Consider the following 23791-nt stretch of genomic DNA (forward strand, 5'->3'; position numbering starts at 1 on the left):
GGGGGACTGAAGAAGGGCCAGGAAACGAGTATCAGGGGGCTCAAAGAAAGAGGAGGAATGATCTTTCTCCTTGCTTGACGGAGTAGATTTTGCGAACAAGACCTGGGCCAACGAACGTCGGGCACAGAGGTCTGGGCAAGAGCGCAAGTCCCAAAAAGCCTGAAAGTAGGGTACCTCGGACCATTTGCCTAGTCTCTTGCAGATGTTGGTCAGGTCTGTGAGAATGTTAAAGTCTAGAGTGCCTTCTGCAGGCCACTGAGACTGATTATCTAATTTATACTGCGGGCATGCCACTGTGCAGAAGAAAATAAGCTGCTTTCGTTTTAGGTCTTGGTTGAGACCTAACGTCTGGAAATTAGCCAAGAGGCACCCCAGAGGGGATTTTGGGTCTGGTTTGGACTGGGCAGCCCCCATGATCCTGAGGCGGGCAGTCCAGAGTCAACGGGAGCGTCCTCCCACTGCCACATGGAGTGTGGGATATGGTGGCTTATGGGAAGGTTGGACGTCTCCTAGTTCCTGGTGCTGAGGTCACAACGCGGCTGTGTTTTTGGGCAGGGACTCCCGGAACCTGCAGGAAGGGGGAAAACTTACCCAGCAGTGATCAAATTGAGTCTTGGATTTGGTGAAACGGCTCCTGGCTCGGAGAGGAGGTCCTGGCTTGGGGAGAGGAGAGCCTGACCAAACCAGCAGGGGTTCAGGGAGGGGTCTCCTCCCGGGTTTTGGCACCAATGTAATGTAATGGGGAGCCGAGCAAGAAGACATGAGGCAGATGAAAACAGAGGTACCCTTTATTGGGCTCGCGGGCGAGGTTCACCAGTCCTCTAGAAGGAGGGCCGAGGAAGTCGCACGCGGGGCAAGTATCAGGGGCCTTTTATAGGGCGAGGAGTCGGGGTCTGTGGGCTTCGGTTTCTTGAGTTAGGTTTCAATTTCTGAGGAATGACATGTCCACGAGTTTGTGCAGAGCGGGGGGTTTTTGGTGGACACGGGCTTTCTTCACGTGCTGAAAGTCTTAGCAGGAAGTGAAGGGTGGGAAGTCCTAACAAAGGACCTGCCATATCGGGTGATACCGCCATGTTGGGTGTAGGTTCCTGCCTAACAGGTTCTTGAATTGAGAACTTCCTTTTTGCTTCATGTAAGTGTTAATAACTATAAAGTTGTCTCTTAACACTGCTTTATCTGTGTCCCATAAATTTTCTTATGTTGTGTTTTTCGTCTCTAAGTATTTTCTGATTACCCTTGTGATTTATTCTTCGCCCCATTGGTTGTTTGATTTCCACACGTTTGTGAATTTTCCATTTTCCTTCTTTTATTGATTTCTAACTTCATTGTATTGTGTTCAGAGAAGATACTTTGTATGATATCTGTCTTTTAAAAATCTATTAAGACTATTTGTAGCCTAACCTGGCCTATCCTGGGAAATATCCCACGTGTACTTGAGAACAATATGTATTTGGTTATTGTTAGGTAGAACGTTCAGTCTATGTCTGTTAGACCAAGTTGGTTTATTGTGTTGTTCAGGTTCTCCTTTCTGTGTGGTTCTGTTAATTATTGAGAGTGGGGTACTGAAGTCTTCAGCTATTGTCATAGAACTATTTCTCCTCTCATCTTTTTCACCTTTGGTTGATATATCTCAGTGGCCTTTATTAGGTATGTAAATGTTTATATAACTGACCCCTTAATGATGCAGGGGTTAGGGATGCTATCCCCCCACACAGAAATCTGCGTATAATTTTTGACTTTTCTGAAGTTTACTAATAGACTACCATTGGAAGTCTTATTGATAATGTAAGCAGTTAACACATTTTATGTATGTATTATATACTGTGTTCTTATAATAAACTACAGAAAATAATGTGTTATTAAGAAAATTATAAAGGAGAGAAAATTTATTTACAGTTCATTAAGTGGAAGTAGATAATCATGAACGCCTTCATTCTTGTCATCTTCACATTGGGTTGAGGAAAGGAAGGATTGGTCTTGATGTCTCCTAGGTGGCAGAGGTAGAAGATGATGCACATATAAATGGACCTATAGAGTTCAGACCCATGTTGTTCAAGGGTCAACTATAATTATTATATCTTTTGCTGTATTGAATCTCTTATTAATATATAATGTCCTTCTTGTCTTTTGTAACCTTTTTTGATTTAAAGTCAATTTTGTCTGATATTAGTATGGCACTTCTGTTCTCTTGGTTCTTGTATGAATGTAATATCTTTTTTCCATGCCTTCACTTTCACCCTGTTTGTGTCTTTGGGCCTAAAGTGAGTCTTTTGTAGACAGCATGTAGTTGGATGATATTTATCCATTCTGCCAATCTCTGCCTTTTGATTATAGAGTTTAACCATTTATATTTAAAATCATAAGGAGGAACTTCTGTCATTTTGCCTTTTTTTTTCTATATGCTTTATAGCTATTTTCTTCATTTCCTGCATTACTGTCTCATTTCTTTTTGTATGTATTCTATTAGCTATTTTCTTTGGTTATCGTGATGATTACACTTAATATTTAAACATTACAATATTTATACTAGCTTAATTTTAGTAACATAAAAACATTATGCTTCTTGACAATTCCTTCCCCACTTCTTGTTGATGTTGCAGAATTATATCTTTATACATTGTGTGTCAAAAATATAACCTAATTTTTAATGTGCTAGTCTCAAGTTATGTAGAAAACAAAACGTGGCGTTATAAACCAAAGTTACAATAATACTAGCATTTATAATTGCCTAGGTATTTATTGTCACTGCAATTTTTATTTTTTCATACAGCTTCAAGTTATCTAGTATTCTTTTGTTTCAACCTGGAGAAGTTTGCTCTGCAGAGCAGGTGTTTTGGTAATAAACTCTCTCAGCTTTTTACTTGAGAATGTTTTATTTAAGAATGTCTTGAGAGGCTGAGGCAGGCAGATCACCTGAGGTCGGGAGTCAAGGCCAGCCTGACCAACATGGAGAAACCCTGTCTACTAAAAATACAAAAAAAATTAGCTGGGTGTGGTGGTGCATGCCTGTAATCCCAGCTACTTGGGAGGCTGAGGCAGGAGAATCGCTTGAACCCAGCAGGCAGAGGTTGCATTGAGCCAAGATCACACCATTGCACTCCAGCCTAGGCAATAAGAGTGAAACTCCGTCTCAAAAAAAAAAAAAGAATGTCTCAGCTTTTCTTTTAAACGACGGTTTTTCTGGATGTAGGATTCATGGTTGACATTTTTGTTTGTTTGTTTGTTTTATTATCTTAAATATATTGGCCTATGCTTTCTGTCCTCCAAAGTGTCTGATGAGAAATCTGATAATTTTATTGAAGACTGCTCATGTGTGATTAGTTACTTCATTCTTTCAGCTCTCAGGATTTTCTGTTTGCCTTTTGGTGGTTTCATTATAATATGTTTTGCTGTGAGTCTCTTTGAAGTGATTCTACTTGGAGTCTTTTTCAGCTTCTTACATGTTTGTATCCATGTCTTTTATTAAAATTGGGATTTTCGACCATTGTTTCTTCAAACATTTTTTCTCTCTGCCTTACTTGGGACTATGACAGTATGTATGTAGGCCTACTTGATGGTGTCACAACTCCCTTAAGACCTTCACATTTATTTTATTTATTTATTTATTTATTATTTATTTATTTATTATTATTATACTTTAAGTTCTAGGGTACATGTGCATAACGTGCAGGTTTGTTACATATGTATACTTGTGCCATGTTGGTGTGCTGCACCCATCAACTCGTCAGCACCCATCAACTCGTCATTCACATCAGGTATAACTCCCAATGCAATCCCTCCCCCCTCCCCCCTCCCCATGATAGGCCCCCGTGTGTGATGTTCCCCTTCCCAAGTCCAAGTGATCTCATTGTTCAGTTCCCACCTATGAGTGAGAACATGCGGTGTTTGGTTTTCTGTTCTTGTGATAGTTTGCTAAGAATGATGGTTTCCAGCTGCAACCATGTCCCTACAAAGGACGCAAACTCATCCTTTTTTATGGCTGCATAGTATTCCATGGTGTATATGTGCCACATTTTCTTAATCCAGTCTGTCACTGATGGACATTTGGGTTGATTCCAAGTCTTTGCTATTGAAGACCTTCACATTTCTTTAGTCTTTTTTCTTTCTTTTCCTAAGACTCAGTAATTTCAGTTGTTCTCTCTTCAAGTTCACTGATTACTTTTTTCTTCCTGTCCAAATCTGCCTTTCAATCTCACTAGTGGATTTTTAATTTAATTTATTGTACTTTTCAGCTTCAGAATTTTTTGTGTGTATCTTTTTAGGTTTTCATTCTCTTTGTTTCTCTTACTGTCTTGCTTATTATTATTATTATTATTTTTTTTTGAGGTCTCACTCTGTTGCCTGGGCTGGGCTAAAACTCCTGGGTTCAAGCAATCCTCCTATCTCAGCTTCCTGAGTAGCTGGGACTGTAGTTGTGCACCACTGTGCCTGGCTCAGATTTTCCATGTCTTTATTCATATTTCCATTTTGTTCATACATCATTTTCTTAACTTGGTCCACATTTTCCTTTAGTTCTTTGAGCATTTTTCAGAAAGTTGTTTTATAGTCTTTGTTTAACAGATGTTTAACAGATCTACCATCAGGTCTTTCTCAGGGACAATTTGTTAGTTTTCTTTCTTTCTTTTAGTGGACCATATTTTTCTGTTTCTTTATATACCTTGTGACTTTTTTGTTGAAAACTGGATGCTTAAATTTAATTTAATGTGGTAATTCTGGAAATTAGGTAGTATCCCTTCCCCAGGGTTTGCTTTTTTTTTTTTTAAATTAAATTGTTGCAGTCTCTTTGCCAAAGATCAGTCTGAGATTTCGTAAAATTAAGGTATTTTCAGGTCTTTTCTATGCCTGTGCCGTAAGCTAGATATGTAATTCAATAGTCCCTCTTTATCCCTGGTTTTACTTTCTGAAGTTTCAGTTATGGTCAACAGTGGTCCAAAAATATTAAATGGAAAACTTCAGAAATAAACAGTTCATAAGTTTTAAATTACGTGCTGTTCTGAGTAGCATGATGAAATATTGTTCCAACCTGCTTGGGACATGAATTATCCCTTTGTCCATCATATGCACATTGTATATGTTACCTACCTGATAGTCACTTAGCAGCTGTGTTGATTTTTGGATTCACTCTCGTGGTATTGCAGTGCTTGTGTTCAGTTCAACAAAGTTAAAACAAAGGTTCAATAAAGTTAACCTTTATTTTACATAATGATGCCACAGCACAAGAATAGTGATGCTGGCATGTTGTCATAATTTTTTTTGTTTGTTAATATCTTATTGTGCCTAATTTACAAATTAGACTTTCTCATAGGTGTGTATATTTAGGAAAAAACAGTATGTGTAAGGTTCAATACTATATGCGGTTTCAGGCATCCAATCAGGCATCCACTGGGGTTCTGGGAGCATATTCCCTGTGGATAATGGTGGACTACTATAGTGAATTTCTGTTTTCCCTTATATATGCAGTTGCTTTTGAATATCTCAGTCCTTAATGTCTGGCTCCACAAAAAAGGAAAAGGACAAAAATGAAGAGGGTTGGGGAAAGCACCAGCCTTTAAGTCCCCTGGAAGTTACCTCAGCTAGAGGGGGAGGGACTTGCATCAGTGGATGGAGGTACAACCACAATGGCTGCTAGCCCCTGCATCTGTATCTTCATGATCAGAAGTAGCAGTCAACAGTCAGGACACCTATTCCTGATATTTGGAGGACGGGGTCCTTATTGCCCACTCCAACTCCCACAGCTATGTATAAGCTGCTCCACAAACACCTGCACAGTTGCCTGCCTGTGGGAGTGAGAGTGGGGTGGGGTGGGTAGCTGCTGCTGAGCAAATAACTGAAATTGACTGAAATCAGCCACAATTTACCTTACTGTCCAGGACTTTTTCTTGAAGTTGGTTTTCAGTATACTTCGAGAGCTTCGAAATAGTTGTATGAGATAGATTCTACCAGCGTAAGTATTCTCTGGGTATACAGACTTATTCTTGGTGCTTTCTACTCTACTGTCTTCCAAGAATCTTCTAACTTAATCATGGATTCTTCATATCTCACAACATATCTTGTCTTTCCATGTACTCAAGTTTTATTTTAGATCCTTTATGGAATTATAGTTTTCTTTATGTAGAGCCTATACATTTCTAGTTTTGTTATTCTTTGTTACTTATAGCTTTTTTGTTTGCTATTGAAACGTGACCTTCCATTATAAGTTTCTTATTATCTGTATATTAAAAAGTGATTGACTTCACGCATTTTGTAAATGGCAGCCTTAAGTGAATTTACTGTTTTTTTTGGACAGCATTTTAGTTTTCTTTCCGAAGATGGCCATAGTATCTGCGGTTAGTGATAACTTTCCCACCTCTTCTGAAACATTTGTACCTTTATCTTCAGTTGGATTGGCTAGTGCTTTCAGTATTAAGTAGTGTTGATAACCTGCACCCTTGTCTTAAATGGATACTTTGTGCATGTTAAGTATAGAAATAGGAGCATGATATAGAAAGAACAAGCTCTTCAAGAATAATCTGCTTCCAGTATGTCTTACAGCCTTCTGAACCTTGTAATGGATAAGGGTCAGCCTACTCCTGGTAAAGGCAGATGGGAGATTCATGGAGAAAGAATATTAAATGTTCCTAGAAAGTTTTCAGTGTGATAAAGTAGTATAATTTTCTCCTAACCTTGGGTATTGTAGAACATTTCTCTCACATCCGTGTGAAGAGATCGCCAAACAGGCTTTGTGTGAGCAATAAAGCTTTTTATTTCACCTGGGTGCAGGCAGGCTGAGTGGGAAAAGAGAGTCAGTGAAGGGAGATGGGGTGGGATCATTTTATAGGATTTGGGTAGGTAGTGGAGAATTACAGTCAGAGGGCGTTCTCTGGCGGGCAGGGGCAGGGGACAGAAGGTGCCCAGTGGGGGAGCTTTTGAGCCAGGATGAGCCAGGAGAAGGAATTTCCAAGGTAATGTCATCAGTTAAGGCAGGAACAGGCCATTTTCACTTCTTCTGTGATTCTTTAGATACTTCAGGCTTTCTGGATGTATATGTGCAGGTCATGGGGAATATGATGGCTTAGCTTGGGCTCAGAGGCCTGACATTCCTGTCTTCTTATGTTAATAAGAAAAATAAAATTAAATAGTGATAAAGTGTTGGGGTGGCAAAAATTTTGGGGGGTGGTATGGAGAGATAATGGGCAATGTTTCTCAGGGCTGTTTCGAGTGGGATTAGGGGCGACCTGGGAACCTAGAGTGGGAGAGGTCAAGTTGGAGGATTTTGTGGTAAGGGGCGATATTGTGGGGTTGTTAGGAGCATTTGTCATATGGAATGATTGGTGATGGCCTGGGTGCGGTTTTGTATGAATTGAGAAACTAAACGGAAGACACAAGGTCCAAATAAGAGAAGGAGAAAAACAGTTATTAAAGGACTAAGAATTGAGAGGACCCAGGACATCCAATTAGAGAGTGTCCAAGGCGGTTTAATGTAATTACTTGTTTGGTTGGTGAGGTTTTGGGCTCTATTCTTGACAGAGTCCTTTTTATTAAGTTGGAGGCTGAGCTTGGTGAGGTGTGTTTTTCAAAGACAATTAGTCCATTCTCCCTTTCCCGAAGATTGAGGACGGTAAGGGGTATGAAGGTTTCACTGAATACCAAGAGCCCGAGAAACTGCTTGGGTGATTTGACTAGTAAGGGCCGGTCCATTATCAGACTGTATAGAGGTGGGAAGGCCAAACCGAGGAATTGTGTCTGACAGAAGGGAAGAAATGACTGCGATGGCCTTCTCAGACCCTGTGGGAAAGGCCTCTACCCATCCAGTGAAAGTGTCTACACAGACCAAGGGATATTTTAGTTTCCTGACTTGGGGCATGTAAGTAAAGTCAATTTGCCAGTCCTGGGCAGGGGCAAATCCCTGAGCTTGATGTGTAGGGAAGGGAAGGGGCCTGAATAATCCCTGAGGAGTAAAATAGCAGATGGAACACTGAGAAGTGATTTCCCTGAGGATAGGTTTCCATGATGTAAAGGAAATGAGAGGTTCTAAGAGGCAGGCTAGCGGCTTGTAACCTACATGGAAGAGGTTATGAAATGACAGAATAGAATGGGTCTGTGAGGCTGCAAGGAGGTACTTTCCTTGGTCCAAGAACCATTTGCCTTGTGTGGAAAGAGATTGATAGGTGGAAGTTTCAGTGGGGCAGTAGGTGGGAGTGACCAGATGAGGAGAAAAACTGCCGTGAGGGATAGAAGTTGGAAGGCTAGCTGCTTTTTTAGCTACATTATTAGCATAAACATTGTCCTGAGCGATGGGATCTGATGCCTTTTGATGGCTGCTTTTTTAGTTACCTTATCAGCATAAGCATTGTGCTGAGTGATGGGATCTAACTCCTTTTGAGGCCCTTGCAGTGAATGAGTTCTGCTTCCTTTGGAAGTAAAGCAGCCTTGAGAAGATTTTTTACTAAAGAGGAATTAATGGTGGAGGACCCTTGTGTAGTGAGGAAACCTCTTTTTGCCCATTTAACAGTAGGTGCAGGATATGGAAGGCATATTTAGAGTTAGTATAAACATTGATGCGTAGTCACTTTGCAAGCGTGAGGGCCCAAGTTAAGGTAATGAGTTCAGCTTGCTGAGAGGTAGTGGAGGGGGGCAGAAAGTGTATGCGTCAGGTGTGAGGAAGAAAATAGATTTTGGAAGTTATGAGAAACGTAGTGAGTGAGTTGAGCATAGTTTGTGATTTTGAGGGCCTCTAAAAGTATTAAGGCAGTGGCAGCCGCTGCATGCAGACATGAGGGCTAGGCTAAAACAGTAAGGTCAAGTTGTTTGGATGAAAAGGACAGGGTGCAGTCCCAGCTCTTGTGTAAGAATTCTGATTGCACAGCCCTGCACTTTGGCTGTGTGTGATGAAAAAGGGTTGGGATGAGTTAGGGAGAGCTAGTGTGGGAGCAGCTTCTAGGGCTGTTTTTAAGGAATGGAGAGGAGTGGCGAAAGGATTTAGGATCTGTGGGGTCATCTAAGTTTGCTTTTCTGAGTTTATATAATGGCTTAGTCAGGATGGTAAAACTAGGTATCCAAAGGTGGAAGGACCTAGCCATGCCTAGGAAGGAAAGGAGATGTTTTGTAGAAGTGACTGGGGTTTTGGGAGATTAGCCAGACACAATCAGCAGGGAGAGCACGTGTGTTTTCATGAGAATTATGCCAAGATAGGTAACAGATGACAAAGAAGTTTGGGCGTGACTGAAGTAATGGGGGCTGTCTGTGAAGCCTTGCAGTAGTACAGCCCAGGTAATTTGCTGAGCCTGATGGGAGTCAGGGTCAGTCCAAGTGAAAGTGAAGAGAGGCTGGAATGAGGGGTGCAATGCAATAGTAAAGAAAGCATGTTTGAGATCCAGACAGAATAATGGGTTGTGGATGGAGGTATTGAGGATAGGAGAGTATATGGGTTTGGCACCACGGGGTGGATAGGCAAGACAATTTGGTTGATAAGGTGCAGATCCTGAACTAACTTGTAAGGCTTGTCAGATTTTTGGACAGGTAAAATGGGGGAACTGTAAAAAGAGTTTATAGGCTTTAAGAGGCCATGCTGTAAAAGGCAAGTGATAACAGGGTTTAATTCTTTTGAAGTGTGCTGTGGGGTGCGATATTGGCATTGAGTGGGGTAAGGGTAATTAAGTTTTAATGGGATGGTAAGGGGTGCATGATCAGTCACCAAGGAGGGAGTAGAGGTGTCCTATACTTGTGTATTAAGGTGGGGAGATACAAGGGGAGGGTGTGAAGGTGGCTTTGAATTGGGCAAAAGGGGCAGCAATGAGGTGTGGCTGTAGCCTAGGATTAGCCAGGGAAACAGATTATTTAGTTAAAATGTCTCAACCTAATAAAGGAACTGGGTAGGTGGGGATAACTAAAAAGGAGTGCATAAAAGAACATTGTCCAAGTTGGCACCAGAGTTGGGGAGTTTTAAGAGGTTTAGAAGCCTGGCCATCAATACCCACAATAGTTATGGAGGCAAGGGATACAGGCCCTTGAAAAGAAGGTAATGTGGAGTGAGTAGCCTCTGTGTTGATTAAACAGGGGATGGACCTAACCCTCCACTGTGAGAGTTACCCAGAACTCGGCATCCGTGATGGTCCAGGGGGCTTCCAAGGTGATCGGGCAGCGTCACTCTTCAGCCACTAAGCCGAGCAGATCTGGGAAGGAGTCAGAGAGCCTTGGGCTAGAGCTTTAGGGGCTCTAGGAGTGGCTGCCAGGCAAGCTGGGCAGTCTGATTTCCAGTGGGTCCCTGCACAGATGGGACATGGCTTGGGAGGAATCCCCGGCTGCAGGCATTCCTTGGCCCAGTGGCCAGATTTCTGGCACTTGAAGCAAGATACTGTAGGAAAGCTTGACTGCTGCAGCTTAGGCATGTGCGGCTTAGGCATTTTGAAGTTCTTGTGTGCTGGAGGTGTGGCTGGGTTTTGTCTCACAGCAGGGGCAAGTAATTGTAACTCTTTTTTATTATTGTACACCTTGAAGGTGAGATTAAGTCCTGTTGTGGGGTTTGAGGGCTGGAATTTAATTTTCAGAGCTTTATTTGATGTTGGGAGTGGATTGGGTAATAAAATAAAATGCATATTGAGAATAAGACAGCCTTCTGACCTTTCAGGGTCTAGGGCTGTAAAGCATCTCAGGGTTGCTGCCAAACAGGCCATGACTGGGTTGTTTTTCATATATGATGAAAAAGAGCCTAAACACCAACTGATTTGGGAGAAGTCGGATAAAGAAAAAGGAGTGTTGGCCGGGCACGGTGGCTCAAGCCTGTAATCCCAGCACTTTGGGAGGCCGAGACGGGTGGATCACCAGGTCAGGAGATCGAGACCATCCTGGCTAACACGGTGAAACCCCATCTCTACTAAAAAATACAAAAAACTAGCCGGGCGAGGTGGCGGGCGCCTGTACTCCCAGCTACTCAGGAGACTGAGGCAGGAGAATGGCGTAAACCCGGGAGGTGGAGCTTGCAGTGAGCTGAGATCCAGCCACTGCACCCCAGCCTGGGCGACAGAGCAAGACTCCGTCTCAAAAAAAAAAAAAAAAAGAAAAAAAGAAAAAGGAGTGTTAATCTTGACTATGACTTTAGCTCCAGTCACCTCTTTAAGAGGAAATTGTTGGGCAGGTGGGGGAGGGCTAGAAACTGTAAGCCAGTCGGGATATGAGGAGGGGAGGTGATAAAAGAATTATAGGGTGGAGGAGAGGAGGCTGAGGAAGAATTGGGACCTGGCTCAGCCTGGTGAGAAGCAGCCTGGGGAGGATGGGAGAGGTCAGATGGGTCCATAGAAAAGGAAGATTGGAAAGACTCAGCGACGCTTGGGGTTGGAACTGAGGGGACAGGCGGGAGGGAAAGAAGGAAGATTTGGGACGAGTTGTATTGGGAACAGAGACTAGGGAGGGACCAATATGTTAAAGAATGCCTGGACGTCAGGCATCTCAGACCATTTGCCCATTTTACAACAAGAATTATCTAGATCTTGTAGGATGGAAAATTTGAAAGTGCCGTTTTCTGGCTATTTTTGAACCATTGTCGAGTTTGTATTGGGGTTAAGCGGCATTGCAGAAGAAAATAAGGCATTTAGGTTTTAGGTCAGGTGTGAGTTGAAGAAGTTTTAAGTTCTTGAGAACACAGGCTAAGGGAGAAGAAGGAATGGAGGGTGGAAAGTTGCCTATAGTGGAGGAGGCAAGTCCCAAGAACAGAGAGGGTAGAGACAGGGAGAGAAGGGGTTGGGGGTGCTTGCCTCCCAGGAAAGTAGAGAGAAAAGGGAGGGTAGAGACATGGAGAGAAGGGGTGGGGGGTGCTTGCCCCCCAGGAAAGTGGAGAAGGGGTGGGAGGTGCTTGCCCCCCAGGAAAGTGGAGAAGGGGTGGGAGGTGCTTGCCCCCCAGGAAAGTGGAGAAGGGGTGGGGGGTGCTTGCTCCCCAGGAAAGTAGAGAGAAAAGAGAGGGTAGAGACTGGGAGAGAAGGGATGGGGTGTGCTTGCCCCCCAGGAAAGTGGAGAAGGGGTGGGAGTTGCTTGCCCCCCAGGAAAGTGGAGAAGGGGTGGGAGGTGCTTGCCCCCAGGAAAGTAGAAGAGGGGTAGAGACATGGAGAGAAGGAGTGGGGGGTGCTTGCCCCCTAGAAAAGCGATTCTTGCTGCTAAGGGTGAAGGATCAAGGCAGGCGTCCCCGTGGTGATCAGACACCTCTGAGACATGGGTGAATAATCAAGCAGGCATCTGTGCAGTGATTAAACACCAAGGGAAGACTGTCTTCCAGAGTCCATGACTGGCGCTGGAGTTTTGGGTTCACAGATAAAACGCGTCTTCTCTGTTTCTATCAGAAAAGTCAAGGAACTGAAATTAAGAGAAGGGAGAGATTGAAGGATGACACCAAGATTGAAGGGAGAAAGAGGTTGAGGGATAGTGAGAGAGGTTGGAGAAGGAGTAAAGAGATGCCGCTTACCCAGTTTAAAATTGGTGAGATGTTCCTTGGGCTGGTTGGTCTGAGGACCCGAGGTTGTAGGTGGATCTTTCTCACAGAGCAAAGAGCAGGAGGACAGGGGATTGATCTCGCAAGGGAGGTCCCACAATCCGAGTCACGACACCAAATTTCACTCGCGTCCGTGTGAAGAGACCACCAAATGGGGTTTGTGTGACCTATAAAACTTTTTATTTCACCTGGGTGCAGGTGGGCTAAGTCCGAAAAGAGTCAGCTAAGGGAGATGGGGTGGGGCCGTTTTATAGGATTTGGGTAGGTAGTAGAAAATTACAGTCAAAGGCAGTTGTTCTCTGGTGGGCAGGGACCGGGGACACAAGGTGCTTAGTTGGGGAGCTTTTGAGCCAGGAGAAGGAATTTCACAGGTAATGTCATCAATTAAGGCAGGAACAGGCCATTTTCACTTCTTTTGTGATTCTTCAGTTACCTTAGGCCATCTGGATGTATACGTGCAGGTCACAGGATATGATGGCTTAGCTTGGGCTCAGAGGCCTGGCAGAACCTATTGAAGATGCAAAAAATATTTGTGACTCTTGGAACAGTAACAAAAAGTTGTTCTGACTTTTTGTTTTCTGAACCTGAAATTGTGGAGCTGTTTTAAAAAATAGAATTTCAACTTGAGACTTGTGCAACTTGATTTTAACTTGATTGCAGAGCATCTGTATAGCTCATGTTGCATGTCCAGTTTATGGCTTTGTATTATTGAAGTGTATTTAAAGCTTCAAATGATGAGACCATACATAATTTAATGGTGGGTAAATCCTTTTTTTGTTTGTTTGGTTTTAAGGAGTGGAGAGTTTAACAGGCCAGAAAGAAGGGAGAAGGCAGAAGGAAGAAGCTCCCCCATACAGAGATGGAGGGAGCCTCCAAAGCCAAGATAAGGGAACCCCAAGTGTGGTAGACACCAGCCAGGTATATATGCAGAGACTGGAGGAGGTGGTGTTCGATTTGCATAGGGCTCAGGGGATTGGTTTGACTAGGCACATCATTCACGTAGCTCATGAAAAATCTGGCCCTCCCACCCTAGTCTTTTAGTATGCAAATGCAGGGCGCCATGATGTTCTACCCACATGGGGATATGTGGGGGTGGCCATGTTTCCAGGAACATGTGGGGCAAAGGCAAGAAGGCTGTGGGAATCGCAGTGTTTGCTGGCCTGGCTCTAAGAGCCTGGGCTTTACAAGAAACTTTTCCAGAGATGCTTAAAAAAATGAAAACTTTCTAAGGACCCCTTTTCCTCTCTGCCTAAAATATTTCTTAATAACTCCTACAACATTCCTCCCTGTGGAGAATACCACACTAACTGCTGTTAGAGGGTTTTGGGCAACAACTCCTTCGGCTACTTCCTGCTGAAAAGGGGCATCAAATGGGGAACAGCAACTTGGGCTCCTCCTGGGGTTGATGTAAGGATCCTTGGAAGAATGCCGTGTCCATGTGTGGTTCAGTTTGCAACACCATTTGGAGTTTGATTGCTTCTAGGTGAGAAGAAACAATTTGAGTTACAGTATTGAATATACAGGACCCAAATATCAATACAAGACGTATAAAAAGAGAGGGCTTAATAAAGGAGTTATCTAATTCCATAAAGAAGACTGGAATTTATTAAAGAGGGTAGCCACATGGGGTTGAATATGGTGTTTTCCCTGAGCCTGTCAATAATTTTGATTTGATCTTTAAGTACCTGCAGATTTTTCTCTACTTTACTAGAGGTGTTAATCATCCCTAAACCCAATAAAAAGTCCTAGCAGACTCAGTGATAGTAAAATTTTCATGCTTCCTTGTCAGTAACTATTATTCCTGCTATAAGGATAATAATTAAGCAAAATACAACAGAAATGGAAACTCTGCCCAATATTTCAGTTAGAAGGTGCTACTGTGTGTATTCCTATTGCAAACAGTAAAGTGAGTATACCAGTTCCCACAAGTGTGGTGTAGTAGATGATTTCCATCTAAAATTGTAGTTGCCAAGGTAATTTCCCTTTGGTGGTCTATGAAGCTTTAGTTTTATTTTCCTAAGCAAAGAAACCTCCGGGTTATGGGTACCCTACTTACTTTCATTACCCGGCAGAATTTGCAAGATAATTGCCCAGAACTAGTATATTGATTCAGATTTTTACATTACCCATCCCTTTTTCTTTCTTCTGAGCTGCAGAAGATTACCACTTGAGTCACAGGAATAAGCAGGATTAGTTTAAAACGTAGGCAAAAAGCTTAAACACAGTTAATGAGACTAGGATTTAATGACAAATGTATGCTAAGCTTTGGGGCACAATTTTTCTCTCCAGTTCTCATTTTTGGTAAAAACCAATTGTGAATGAACTTTAATCTTATACTTGGCCTGATTATTTGCATGAAGTGTTAGCAAGAATAGTTTTTCTACATAGGTCTTTTGGATTGGCTTTGATGAAACTCTGTTCCACAAGGAATCTTAGGTAAGACCTTTAAAACCGAGCCCAGCCGTGGGTTTGTTTCGTCAAATACCTGTAAGTTGGGTGATCCTCTCTTCTTGAGGTCCCCAGAAACTTGGAGCTTCCAGACCTGTTAGAAAGTGACATTCTTCACTGACCACAGGTTAGGAACCCTGTGCAGGGACTGTGTAGACAAGGTACGATGCCAGTTCTCCCAGGGGCTGTTATTGGCTCTGCATGTCAAGCTTGATTCCTTAAAGGGAGACACACCCTTTCAGTCAAAGCCTTGGTAAAATAACCAGTTTTTCCGACTGTGTCCCGTTGACAAAGAAAAATGGATTCTTACTGCACTAATGCAGACAACTATATTGCTATAAGTTAAGAGTACTTACAGGTAGTCTCCAAATTAAAGAGGAACCAGGTGGGGAAAAATGAACATTGTTACTCATGTCTGTATAAAGACCACCTGAGCAGGCTTAGTGTGATCAGCAAGGCTGTTTACTCACTTGGGTGCAAGTGGGCTGAGTCTGAGATAGGAGTCAGTGAAGGATGGTGGGATTAGCTTTGGTTCTTATATTAGCATTGGTTCTTATATTAGCATTGGTTCTTTGGGATAGGTGTTGGAGTCAGGAGCAGTTTTTTTGTGGGCAAGGGATGGATGTTACAAAGTACATTCTCAAGGGCGGGGAGGATGTTACAAAGTACATTCACAAGGGCAGGAAGGAATGTTACAGAGTACATTCACAAGGGCCGGAGGGTGTATTGTCATAAGGGCAGGGAGGAATGTAACAAAGTACATTCACAAGGACAGGGAATATCACAAAGTACATTATCACAAAGGCGGGGGAATATCACGATGGCTTGACCATGGTGCAGCCAGCTCAGAGGACCTTACAAACTTGCTCCAAATTTTGTTATAGTAGTATACCTTACTCAATTATTAAAGGCCGTAAATAGTTTAAGTTTCCTTGACTCTGAAAAACAAAACAAGGATCAACAATATTCCTAGCAAAAGTTAAAAAGTTGCTTAAACTTTTTAAGTGCAGTCCACTTAGTTAACTCTTGTTTTGCTTGATATTTGTGAACATGTCAGTTCTTTAGAAGTCCCATACCTTCTTTCTCAATTTCAGTGTTACAATCTTCAAAGCTATTAAAAACTTCAAAGCTATTAAAAACAGGCATTTGAGAACACCTGTTAATGTCCTTAATATAGCTTGATTATAAACCATCTTTTGAGAAGGAACAAAGCAAGACAACAATTGTCTGCAAATGACAAAATTTTCAGGATAGCTACAGTTAAAAACATGACTGATTAATTTATTTATTTCCATGGTTTACAGTAACTTTACCCTTAATTGTGATTGATAGCATATACTTGGGCATTAGAATTTTAGAAATCCCATACAAGTTTGGAACGTGTATTAGTATTATTTACCGAAATATAATGTAAAGAAGATTGGACATCATCTTGGCAATCTTATGTAACTAAACGCGTCAAATAATCCTGTCTACCTTTTCTTTGAATGTTTCAGGGGCCCTCTGAGCCATCCAGAAAGCCAGGCATCAGTAAGGACAATTTCCAGATTGGCATAAATTATTTTGCCAAAATGATGACTTAAAAGGCAAAAACCTTTCATTAGTCTTTACTATGAGATGAAAATTTTGTTTAAAGCCAAATTTTACAATTGCATTAGTTTATTGATGTTAACCCCAATTAGGTTAAATGAAACCTTATAGATTATTTCATCTAATTTTAACCAATTTGACCATGAAGTAAAAATCTTACAAACCTTTCACAACCTTTTTACTAAAGGGTGGATTGTGCCTTAAGACCTTCTTGCTATGCTTTTATTTCAGTGCTTAATTTATGAAAAGAACATATAAATATAATGGGAGAAGACACTGTAGTGCTTCTACCATGCATTTCATTGCAAGGCAACCCAAAGCCAATTGGCTTATTTTGTAATCAGTCCATCCCTGAGGGGAGTCTCATCTCCCAGTGCGGGGTGAGGATGTTTCCTTATCTTCCAGGTGGCCAAGAGCATACTTTTCTAATTTATAACTACTATTAGCCATCCCTTACAGTGTGTTTTCTACCTAGTTATTACACACCAAAGCTTTTCATAATGTGAAGTAATTTGATACCCCCCCTCATACTTAAAACACAATAGATAACACAGTGCAAAACAGAATAGAGCCTTTGATTTTGAGAGGGATCCATCTCCTTTTAATTCCTGGGATTTCATGAGGAAAGAAACGGGTTTTTTTTTTTCCCAAAACGGGGTCTGTGGCATCTCGTTTTTCCCAAGAAGTTCCATGCTACCAAAAGTTATCTTAGGACCTCTCATGCATGCATTAAGAGTGGTAAGACAAAAAATGGAGAAAAATAATTCAGTCGACTGAGAAGAGGAGAGCCTTTTTCCAGAAAAGCAGGATCCAAGAAGAGAAAAACATAAAAGCCTTTTAAATATACCTATAACTTGAATATCCACTTTTAATTAAACTGAGCACTCTTTAAGGAAATCCTTTTAAATCCCCTGTTACTTGACTTTAGCCATGCCAAGCATTTAAGATTTTCGGCTTTAGAACTTTTGAAAGTAAACTCACGGTGAAACCAGCAAGCCTTAATCAGGTTTTGACTCAACTGAGTGTGTACAAAGTATTTTCAAAATTGTGATTGAGACAGTGAAAGAGATCCAACCCAAACAACTCCGTTTTGTTTCCAGCCCCCAAGCTGTCCTTGCCCATCCCTCAGGGTAGGCCAAACAAACTTTGGGAGGAGCTGAGTTTACATTCTACAGTCAAAAACAAAGATGATAATAGCTGATAATAGCCGCCTCCCATGATATACTTCCCTCTTGCCTAGGGACCAGACCGGAAACTAACCACAATATTAGAAACCATGGCCCAGGAGCCATGCAGCTGGAAGCTACAAGATTTTGACCTTCCCTAAACTGCTCTCAAGATCAGGCTTAAGATATTTTGTAAACCCTGCCCTTGATGGATCAGCTGGTACCATCCTGATTGACTAACTGGATTATCTGATTTTGTGGCCCTCACCCAGGAACTGACTTAGCACAAGAAGACAGCCACCATTGTGAAATGGTGAAGACTAAAACAAAGTGTTGCCACGCGGTTGCAGATCATGTTCCCAAGGACATGAAATGAGATGGAGGCTGTAACCAAGCTTGCTACAGGCTGGCTTGAACAGCAGGCTTATGGAGTCCTGGGCCTGCATCCTAACCTAAGGTACCCTTTCTTTGACAGAACCATACAGAAAGACATGCAAAGCACACCACGTTGTTTATAGCATAAGACCAACCTCACAAATCCTTCTTCATTAATTATAAATTTACAGAGAATATAAACAATGATCCTTATTATCCCTTTTGCCAGTTTGCACAGGGAGAGAAAAGCCAAAAGCCCAGTTGGTAAGACATTTTTACGCTTTTGCTGGCATATCAGGCTTCTGGGTTCCCTTCCCCCGAGCTTAACTTTAAGCCAAGTGTTTTAAGGTTTGGAAAATTAACCTTTTTCAGGTTGGAAGAACATTATGAAAGAGACAGAAGCCATGTTAAACCATGAAAAAAGGAAAAACTAGAAAGGAATTCCAGTTAGGGTTTTCAAGAAGTATTGCCTCTCTTCCTATTGAGAATGGTGTTTCCTCTATTTCTTTGCCTTCCCTATTTTTTCTTTTCCCTTTTGGCGTACTATGGGAGATACATTGCTTATCTCCAAAATTCTCTTCTGCTTGCAGAGCTGCCTGTTTTAGCCGCAGTGAGGGCTTGACTTAGCAGCAACATAACTGATTTGTTTTATGCGACCACCGGAGCAGGCGCCAGAGATGAGGCAAGTAGGTAAGGTAAAAAAAAGCTTTATCAGCTAGCCAGTGTGAAGGAGGAAAGGGCAAGGTTCACTGGTCTCCCGCAGTGGAGGCTGAGAAAGTCGCTCTGGCGGTGGAGGCTGAGAAAGTCGCTCCGGCGGTGGAGGCTGAGGAAGTCGCTCCGGCGTTCTCGGGTGAGGTTCCTAGGTCCACATATGAGGAGGGGCCGAGGAAGTTCACGCCGGACGTCTGCTGGGAGCGGCTTTTTATGTCTAGGGCCTGGGAGTGGGAGGGCAGTAGGCGGGACACCGGCGTGTCGGGGGCATTCCCTAGGCGCGGCCAGGTAGGTTTCGGTTTCCTCCTTCGGACGTCACGTTGCGCCTACGCAGTTGGTCTGCATTTTTCCGGGGCACGGGCTACATTTTCCTATGTGTAAGTTGGTGATAAAGAACCTGGAAATGCACCATCTTAGTCGTCTTTGTCCTCTCCCCCATGTCCAGACAATAACATCCTCCCGTGTGAGGTTAAATACCTGAGTTAAATTTTGGAAAGCTTCTGTATACCTAGTAGGGTTGTTAGAAAATCAGTCTAAATCTCCTTTTACTTGTGTAAAGTCCTGCAATGAGCAGGGAACTTGAAGGTGCCCCAAATAAGGGGGACCCTCAGATGATTTCCCTGAAAGTTACTTTTTTTTAATTTTGGGTAACTGTTTTCCCTGGGCTTGCCCAATATGGTTGCTAAAAGATCTGAGTTGATCTTAAAACACTTGCAGAGGTTTAGTAGAAATGCCATGCTGTTGTGCAAAAGAAAATGAGTTGCTTTCTTTCAAGTTCTGAGGTTAAGGAAGTTCCAGTGTTTCAGAGTGCACTCCAGAGGGGTGCAAGCTGAAGATATTTTATTACCCAGTTAGAAAAAGAAGCAAGAATAAAAACGTTTTCTTAGTTTCCTTCCTTTCTGTATGACCCAGAGTGGAGGAGAAGACAGGGAGTATCCTCTGAATATCTTACCTCCCCGGTTTCTGGATTCCGGCACTTTCTTAAATGTGCTCCCCTATGGTTGTAGGTGTGGTCCTCCAGGCCGTGGATCCGGATGAACTAAGTGATGGGGCTAACCACGTGTACCCAAGCAGCCTTAGCTTATCCGCCTTGTGTGATTTCCCTTTGACTTCCTCGAACCAGTGTGATTTGCCTGGATCCCCCCCCCCCAAAAAAAAAACGATCTGGAGAGACTGTAGCCTTTGGGCAAGGCTCCTTTAATGGGGGCAGTGTGCTATAGATTGCCTGCTATTACGGCCTGTGCTAAAGCATTTACACTTAAAAGAAAACAGTTCTGGTTAACTTCGGAACTTAAACTTCCCTTACTAATTAAGTACTATGTTAACTGGGACAGAATAGATGCCTTAAAAAAAACGTAGGAATTGGAATGGCCATTTTCCCACTAATAGGACAATATCAGGACTAAAATCTGGCTGTGGAAGACATTTTACTCCTAACTTAAAAGCAGAAACTTCTGTTCTCAAAAGAGTCCTAGAGCTTGATTTCTACCAGAGAAACCGGAGAGAGAGTTACTGAGTTACTACTGCCTGCTGTGATTCTCCATCTTCTCTAACAGACATTTCTTCCCTAAACTGTAAGGATTCCTGCACAGTAGACACACACACAGAGGGTAAGAGACTGCGGATAAAAAGAGAAAGTTTGGCGACAGGGTAGATGGAAGAAAGCATTGAGATTATAGGACAGATTTAAAGCTGAAATCCGCTGCGTACTCACCAATCTGATGAATGAATTTCTTTTAGGGGCCAATGCACCAAAATGATAACAGCTCTGATGAGTGAAGGAACACCAGGGTTGTTGGTACTCATACTGTTTTAGATAAAATGACATGGACACACATGGAGTGGTTTTAAGGAGTGGAGAGTTTAATAGGCCAGAAAGAAGGTAGAAGGAAGAAGCTCCCCCATACAGACCCGGGAAGCTGGGGTAGTGGGGGTGGGGGGTGCTCCAAAGCTGAGAGAGGGAATTCCCCTACCCACCACCATTTTTTTAAAGAGACATGGTCTTGCTACATCACCCAGGCTGCGGTGTAGTGGTCATTCACAAGGGATCCTCCTGCCTCAACCTCCTAAGTAGCTGAGACTACAGGCACATGCCACCTGCACCTGGCAGTGGTTAAAGTCTTAATGATTATGTGGACACATGCTTTATTCACTGATAATTATTTCATTTTTATTCCTTTTTGTTTTAATAAGATAGAAACTTCTTTAAAAGCTTTGAGAAAACTATTGAAAACTTTAGAGGTGTAGGCATGATTTGAAATACAACAGAAGCAGTTCTTTTGTTTTTGTGTATTTATTTAAAGAAGCAGAGTCTTACTCTGTTGCCCAGGCTGGAGTGCAGTGGTACAATCATAGTTCATTGCAGTCTTGTCCTGAGCTCAAAAGAGCCTCCTAAAATTCTGGGATTTCAGGCATGAGCCACTATGCCTGGCCCAGAAACAGTTTTCTTTACTAAATCAGGCAGCATAGATACCAATTTAGAAAAATCATTTCGACTGTAGCTCTCCCCTCCCTGCTCCAAAAAACTAGATGGCTTTTGCAAGCTGAGCAGTATGCTAGGTACTGGCGAGAGAAAGATACATGAACCCATAGCTGCCATTTTGGGGGAGCTTTACTGATGAGTGTACGTAAAGGTGTAAATGAAGGAATCATGAAAAAGTTGATGGGATAGTATTATAGTTTGACCATGGAGTTAGGGAATGGGAGCAGTGGAAAATGCTGAAACTAAGATAACCTTTAAAAGTTAGTTACAGGTCTATGGAGTAGACAAAATCAGTCCAGGCACTCCAGTCATAAAGATTAAAATGGTCAAAGTCATCTATATAAAAGGCCATGGAAGGCTTGGAGAAAGGCTCAGTATAGGCTTAGGGATAGGGAATGTCAGAAATAAAATGGCAGAAAGGTGAACTAGAGCTAGACCCTGTGTGCCAAGTTAAGCAGTTGGATTTAATTTTATGGAATTGGAAAGTACTCTATTTTTAAAACAAGACTGTTAGGTGAAGTCTGTGGGGTTGTTGGCAGAGAGTAGTAAAAGTTATTGGCCCAGTGAAAAATGATCAAATAATGGAAGGAGAAAAGTGTCATCAGAGTGGTTAAAATAGAACAACGGAGAGCTACTAGATTTGGGGGTGGGGAATGAATAAGGTGAGCTGCTTTGCCCCCTTATTACAAGCTAGTTATTGTGTGTTGCACTAGTGCCTCATAAAAAGAATCATAGCAACCCTGAGAGGTAAGATAGTCTATTTTGCTTTGTTTTGCCTTCTGAGAGTTTACACTGAAACAGTAGATGTGCTAGTGACTGTGTCTTTGGCTCCTAGTACAATATTTAACACTTGGAAAGGTACTCATTTGGTAGCACCTTCCAAAGATTACATAAAACCTTGTAATTGGGTTTAAAATCAAATTGATGTAAATCTCAAACCGTGTTTCTATTTTTTTTTTTTTTTTTTGAGACGGAGTCTTGCCCTGTTGCCAGGGCTGGAGTGCAGTGGTGTGATCTTGGCTCACTGCAAGCTCCACCTCCTGGGTTCATGCCATTCTCCTGCCTCAGCCTCCCGAGTAGCTGGGACTACAGGTGCCCGCCACCACACCCAGCTAATTTTTTGTATTTTTTTTTTTTTTTTTTTTTTTAGCAGAGATTGGGTTTCACTGTGTTAGCCGGGATGGTCTCCATCTCCTGACCCTCGTGATCCGCCACTAGCCTCAGCCTCCCAAAGAGCTGAGATTACAGGCGTGAGCCACCGTGCCTGGCCCCGTGTTTCTGTTTTTAAAGAATGTTCCCACCAATTTTAGGTTCAAAGATCAAACTGTAAGAATGACTCTGTGTTACTCTTCTATGAGTACACAAATATTTTGTGCATCCTCAATATTTTCTATGATACCCAAAGTTAGTGTTATACTACTTGATGATATCAAAATGAAGTGAGGGAGGAAGGAAAAGAATGCCATACAGGTTTCCTTTTGTGGATACTCCTTAGTAGGTAACACTCAGACTGGGATTTCCAAATCTGGTTATACTTAAAGTGAATTGAACCTGAACCAAGTGGAAAGAGCACTGAAAGCTTTGCTTCCCTGCTTTAAACATTGTCTTTCATTGTACAGAAAATGAAGATTGAATATAGCCTGTTCCCGTTTGAGTTCTAGTCACCCAGAAATCAGAGAACTCTCAAGCCTCCATCCTCTTTATTTCATAATCCAGCAGGCTACCAGCCACCATGCAATATTTTTGGAGGAAGAAAATTTTGGTCAAAATAATGCATCAATTCTCAAAGTATGGTCTGGGGAAACTGAGATCTCTCAGACCTTTTCAGGAGGTCCATAAAATCAAAACTAGACTGATACCAAGATGTTATTTGCATTTCTCTTTCATTCTGTCACAAGTGTACAGTCACGTTTTTAAGAAGCTACATGGTATATGACATTGCAACAAATGCAGAAGGAGATATGGAATTCAAGATCCAGCTGTTTTCTATTAAGCCAGTTACTAAGATTTGTAGACATTTAAAGCAGTGCCACTTTTCTCATTTTAAAAGGAAATAGTTATTTTTCATAAAATACATTATTTGTGTTAACAGGTAGAGGGTTTAACTTTACTATTTTGAATAGTTTACACATAAGCTTTTAGGGGAATGAAAATATTCTGTGATACTGTAATGACAGATATGTGTCACTGTACATTTGTCCAAACCCATAGAATGTACACCACCACCAAAAGTGAACCCTAATCTAAACTGTAGACTTTGGGTGATGGGTCAGTGTAGCTTTATCAGTTGTAACAAATGTACCCTCTGGTGAGGAATGTTGATACAGGAAGCTAGGCATATGTTGGGGCAGAGAGTATTGGGAAATCTCTGTTCTCCTTCCTCTCAGTTTTGTTGTGAATCTAAAACTACTCTGAAAAAAATAAAGCCTTAAAAGTTTTTCAGTTTCAATTTCTAATAAAAATCTGAGTCAATAGATAAAACCTACATAAATAAAAACTATTTGGAGGTCCTCACTAAGAGTTTAAAGGGATCCTAAGATTAATTTTTGAGTGCTGCTCAGG

At 42.0% G+C, this 23791-nt stretch overlaps 1 protein-coding gene across 14 annotated transcripts in view; it reads left to right on the forward strand.

The window, feature by feature from the left end:
• LOC105475564 (core 1 synthase, glycoprotein-N-acetylgalactosamine 3-beta-galactosyltransferase 1) overlaps window positions 1-23791 on the forward strand; it is a 115186-nt gene that overhangs the window by 29931 nt on the left and 61464 nt on the right. For 8 of the 14 annotated variants that reach the window (XR_011622170.1, XR_011622171.1, XR_011622173.1 and 5 more), the window contains exon 1: window positions 654-781. The exons of 4 other annotated variants lie outside the window; for them this stretch is intronic. Coding sequence is in view for 3 of the 10 variants with exons in the window: in XM_011730922.3 (XP_011729224.2) it covers window positions 739-781 (43 nt within the window). In the remaining 7 variants the exon portion in view is untranslated. Of the gene's footprint in view, window positions 1-645; window positions 782-17933; window positions 18119-23791 lie in introns of those variants that run through there. 2 more of the 14 variants (XM_011730930.3, XM_011730928.2) reach the window with 2 other exon arrangements.

The sequence above is a fragment of the Macaca nemestrina genome, chromosome 4, assembly GCF_043159975.1.
Source record: "Macaca nemestrina isolate mMacNem1 chromosome 4, mMacNem.hap1, whole genome shotgun sequence".
Lineage (NCBI taxonomy): Eukaryota > Metazoa > Chordata > Mammalia > Primates > Cercopithecidae > Macaca > Macaca nemestrina.